A 5,176-nucleotide genomic window follows, 5' to 3' on the forward strand; every position below is an offset into this window, starting at 1 on the left:
AAGTTGTTTGAATATAATTTTTTAATATATTTTTTATTTTAAAGTCCGTAAAACTTATATTGATTTTTATATTTAAGTAATGAATAGATGAAACGTTTTAAAATTTAAAATAGAGAAATATTTTGTTTTTGAATGATATTTGAAAATGAAGTTACGATAAATTTTGACAATGTTTGATGTTAGCCAAACATACTCTTAGACTTTCCAATTAAAAGAAAAAATAACAAAAGATTGCCATAGGTGCAACGAGTTTTGATTGGAGTTGGGAATCTGTTTCTCTCTAATGAGAAGATGGAACTTCATAAGCATATCCTTTTGATTTGCGTGATACTGGTGTAAGGGTTCATCTATTTGTTTATAATCGAAATCTCTGTCTTGCTCATCTCACTCGTCTTCAATAATCATATTATGAATAATTATGCATTCCTTGATTATGCCTTCGATCATAGACTTTGAACATTCATGCAAGTTGACGGATAATGAAAAAATGTATTTGAGAGAGATTACATAATGACTCGCCTTTGAGCAAGCTCAATAAATTCAAAAAAACTTTCAAAGATCTTGATGCTGTTATGAGACCCAGGCTATCCAAAAAATATATGTCATATCCAAAAATCTTGAGATACACTTGCTTATAAGATAATAGTTACTTCATGCTACGGTCACCGGTTACTCCATATGTTAAAATTCTTAGTGTAGCTGTAACATTTTCAACAGAAGAAAAACCAAGTCTTCCAGTTATGTATTCTTTGGATGACATATGGCTTGTGAGCTTTGATCTCAGATTGAATTCAAAGAAAAAGAGATTGCTTCATCTTGGATCTCCTACAAAATACTTTTGGGGATATACTAGTGATTTGGCAAAAAAATCATGAAAATCGTTCATGTCCTTGCAAACGATTATGTCTAATGTATTGACGAGGTGATATTTCTCCTTCTTCCATAGTATCAATAATCTCTATATTTCGAAGGAAAAAATGACGAGTCATAAAGTAATAATTGAGATCTCTGGAGAAGAAACTTGCAATTAAATGAATGAAAGTTTGAAGAGAACCCTAGAACCCAAAAGAAAGGAGTTTATTAACCAAATCATCAAAATTTGAGTCCATCTCAAACTATTCATGAACAGTTGATTTCATTTACAACCCTATCTCTGCTTCTCTTTCTCAATTTCACTCTCTGTTTCATCCGGAAAAGAATGAGGTTCTGAGAACTCTTTTGCTTTTGTAAGTTGAGGCTTTGAAAATTACTTATTCAACGAAAAAATGGGGATGTTTGACAATGCAAATTCAATGAGAAAGTTTGGTGCACGAATGTCTTAATATTGGCACCTTGAACTTAATGCTAACCGTAACTTGTTCTGGCTCGTCTCAATTCAGGTTGGTCTTTCCCTAAAGCTGTAGAAAACATATAGTTTGGAACTTGTTTATTGTTACACCAAATATCACTTTCATCCGGGGCAACATTGTAAAGCAAACCAATCGAATTTTCACTACAGGATAGAATTTCAGGCAGCATTCTGTTCCAATCTACTCAGTCACACTAAAATTAAGAACGACTAGAGCTCGTTTAGATAGTGAAATGAGATGAGATTATTTTAAATGAGTTGAATAAAATATTGTTAGAATATTATTTTTTAATATTATTATTGTTTTGAGATTTGAAAAAGTTGAATTGTTTATTATATTTTGTGTGAATTTGAAAAAGTTGTAATGATCCGATGAGATGAGATCGTTTCTCTATCGAAACAAACCCTAAAACCTACACAATCCAACCAACCAGAACTGGCATTGACTAAAAGAATGTCTTGATGCTGAGTTGATTCTTCTTTTATCTCCTAGAACTGAATATCATATATGACACAAGATGCATTGATTTTGAGTCTTGACAACAACCATCACCAACCACATCACAAACAGAAAGCATTTGGGTCATGATTGTTGAAGATCAATATATCATTTGTTTTTTGGTGATCAGAATCAAAGATCACAAAACTGAATTGAGGAGATTTTTTATGGTTTGTAATCCAATTATTTTCCAGAAAGACCATAAAGAAGTCTTTGTCATATTGCCATTTCACTTTATTTGATGAAAATGATATATTCATAAGCTTTTGGAAATCTCCATTTACCTAATTATCAGGAAGTTGAAAATGCACCTTGCCTTCTGTAGAACTAGCATCCATAATAAAACTGTATATCATTGGATAAGCAAAATGTATCTGTAGACCAGCAGATTACAATCAGAGAAGAATTGCACACCAATTCAACAACATGCAAAACTAACATGACATCCGGTTTCGTTCGTTTATATTCTATTACGCATATCCAGCCATTCCAACAGTTGAGCTGGCACGATTGGTTTTATGAGCCACCTCAGTGGTAGTTGCTTTGGTGAAGTACATGTAGTAATACACATTGAGAATCATTGTTGTGACCACAAACACTGCTCCAGTAATGAAAACACCCTTCCGCAACATTTCGCATGAGAAGTTCTGAGCATAAAGCACTGACCGATACTTAGTGTGGTACGCATTCCTCGTTGCGCCCGCAATAAGACATGCTTCAGCAACCAGAAAAGTCAACCTGCAGATGCATAAAATGTAACTAGAACATCTTGGGTATCAACAAGTTTTCTTTTGAGAAAATTATCCTAAGGTCAGATACACAGGTTAAAGAGTCAAATACTCCTCTAACAAACTTATAATAAGAAAATATCCCAATTCTCTCAACACTTCACCAAACATAGCATTTCTTTGTACCAAACATTGGAACAAAAAAAAAAAAAAAGCAGGGGATGAGTACCAGGTGGGCAGCCCCCAGTCAGAATGCCCTCACATAAAATACACCTACAATGGACCCTGATGAGGCACACTATAATTTGCATAGGTTGGCTTTCAGAGATTACAGATTTATCTGATCCAGATAGGAAATGTACAGGGAAAGCAAGTAAACACCACAGCAGCACGAATGAATAGCACAGAGAGAGAGAGAGAGAGAGAGAGAGAGAGAGAGAGAGAGAGAGAGGAGGTAGAGAGCCAGAAATTTATCAGGATAAACATAGTAGCTGAATAGTCCAAAGGAAACTAAACTCGATGCTTTTAAATTAGTTCCTACTTGAATAAGAGAGAAAGTGTTAACAAGAAAAACCAGATACTCACCAGGACGAGACAAAATATATAATAGACCACGCTCGGTTGCTACCTGGGGCTAAAGGTCTCCCAAAACACATGCACCTTGTGACACCCATGAGTAAAGATTCACCAGAAAGAAGGAACAAGAAAGCACCCACTCCATAACCAGTTGCAACATCTGAGTTGTAAACACAGTAACTTGAATTTGTTCGAGTATCTTCTAATATATGGCCCTGTTTTAGAAAAATAAGTTCCTCAGTCGACATTTTTGACAAATAATAAGCAATACAGACTGCACTCCGATACAAATTATACTTAAAGGTTTCAAGATGCTTGGTTTCTGTTCAACACAAACTTCCATCAATCACCAGAGGATGGAAGGAAGGAAATATGTTCATTTGTGTACAAACGATAAAGACAAGGAAGTACAAACCAAATAAAATCTTGGCTATTGGTGTAGTTGATGCTTCGCCTTACTTTGCCTAGCTGGACCATTACCCACCCACCTTAGATAAGTGCAAAGCAGATGATGAACGCCAGGCCCCAAACAAAGTAAAAGCCAAGTATTTAAATAAGATTTCATCTTATCACTCAAGAATTATAAGCACTCGAACTATATACATTTCACGAGTAATTGGAAATATGCAACATATTTCCAACTCTCGTCCCCATAATGCAGGAAATCCAGACACTAACAGCATGCTCAAACAAGAAATCAATCAACTTCCACAGAGCTAATGTGAGGATGATCACAGAAATCAAATCTCAATCCAAAAGAAGTTTTAAATTTTATAGGAGCTAAGAGCCTAAGGCTACAAGTAGGAAAAACCTCTAATCTGGAAAATTCGGAAAATAATCTATCCCAATCAGTAATGTCAAATATACATAAATTTTCGGAGGAATATCCTTGTGAGGGCTTAATAAATAAACATGTTGGCACACCAACATAATAAAAGAGGTTAAAACCAATGGGTTTACATATCAGCAATTTGATATCATCCCTAGTAAAAACCAATGTGGGACATAATCACTTAGCCAACCACACCAAAAAACACGGCAATCTTCATGTTTTGAGCTGACAGGTCACCCCAAAATCTAAGAACAATGATTAAAAAGAAGTCAGAGAGCAACACGTCAAAAAGAAATGCTACTTTTTCCCAGTGAAGAATATAGGAATTCTTACAGAAAAATGATACACAAAACCCTTGAGCAGATACAACAATAAACCCACACCTAAACAAGCAGATCTCTGTTATATAGTAAACAAATCTCGGAAACGAAAAACAAACAATAAGAAAAAACAAACCATTAACGGAAAAAAAAAAAAATCTAATATGCTGAGAAAGAGATCATACAAGAAATGAGAAGAAACCTACTGCAATTAGAGCACAGAAAGAGTAAAGCTTGATAAGTAAAAGGTGAGGAAGTGGCTTACTACGCTTCTTCGTCTCTCAGCAGCAATGGCGAACCCGAAGGCCACTAAGCATAGAACAACCACCAGAAGGTGCACCAGGGTCGAACCCTTTCCTTCTCCCATCTCTTCCCCAAAGAGAGAGAAAGCAGAATATCAGAGAGAGAGAGAGAGAGAGAGAGATCTAAGCAACTCAGCAGGTATAAAGCCACTGAGGAGTGATAAAAAGCGTGAGACAGTGAGGGAACTTTACTAAACTTTGTGGGCAGGCGACAAGAAAAGCAGTGAATGTTGCTGTGTTGAAAAAGCAGCCGAATCTTAGACCCACGCGCATGGAGGGACCGTTGAGACAAGCCATAAGAGAACCTTATCTTGGTTGGGTGGGTGAGCGCGAGTTACGCCACGACAGGACCATGTGAGTGGGTGTTTCAACTTGAAGAACTTGTCTAGTGTGAAATGCCTTCCCATACAGTCGTCTTGACGATGATTATCGTGAAAACTTTTTCTTCTTTTTCTATTATTTGATTCGACATAACTAATTTCTATAGAATCCATCTTGATGAATTTAATTTTAAAATTATTGTATTAAATTTATCATATTTTCAATTCATCTTTAAATTTAAAAACTTACT

General features: G+C 35.5%; 1 protein-coding gene across 1 annotated transcript; it reads right to left on the bottom strand.

The window, feature by feature from the left end:
* Positions 1-2,164: 2,164 nt before the first annotated feature.
* Positions 2,165-4,790, bottom strand: LOC109021543. Its single transcript, XM_019004196.2, has 3 exons — positions 4,569-4,790; positions 3,161-3,366; positions 2,165-2,585 (listed from the first exon to the last, which is right to left on the bottom strand). Exons 1-3 carry the CDS (start codon positions 4,668-4,670, stop codon positions 2,318-2,320), a joined length of 576 nt encoding a protein of 191 aa, XP_018859741.1. The 5' UTR covers positions 4,671-4,790; the 3' UTR covers positions 2,165-2,317.
* Positions 4,791-5,176: the final 386 nt, after the last annotated feature.

The sequence above is a fragment of the Juglans regia genome, chromosome 15 (genome assembly GCF_001411555.2).
Source record: "Juglans regia cultivar Chandler chromosome 15, Walnut 2.0, whole genome shotgun sequence".
In the NCBI taxonomy this organism is placed as follows: domain Eukaryota; kingdom Viridiplantae; phylum Streptophyta; class Magnoliopsida; order Fagales; family Juglandaceae; genus Juglans; species Juglans regia.

Coding starts and splice junctions, on each gene's coding strand:
- LOC109021543 (XM_019004196.2), bottom strand. CDS start 4,670: ATGGGAGAAGGAAAGGGTTCGACCCTGGTGCACCTTCTGGTGGTTGTT. Junction 3,367..4,568: donor CTGAGAGACGAAGAAGCGTA/GTAAGCCACTTC, acceptor TTTCTAAAACAG/GGCCATATATTAGAAGATAC. Junction 2,586..3,160: donor ATATATTTTGTCTCGTCCTG/GTGAGTATCTGG, acceptor ATGCATCTGCAG/GTTGACTTTTCTGGTTGCTG.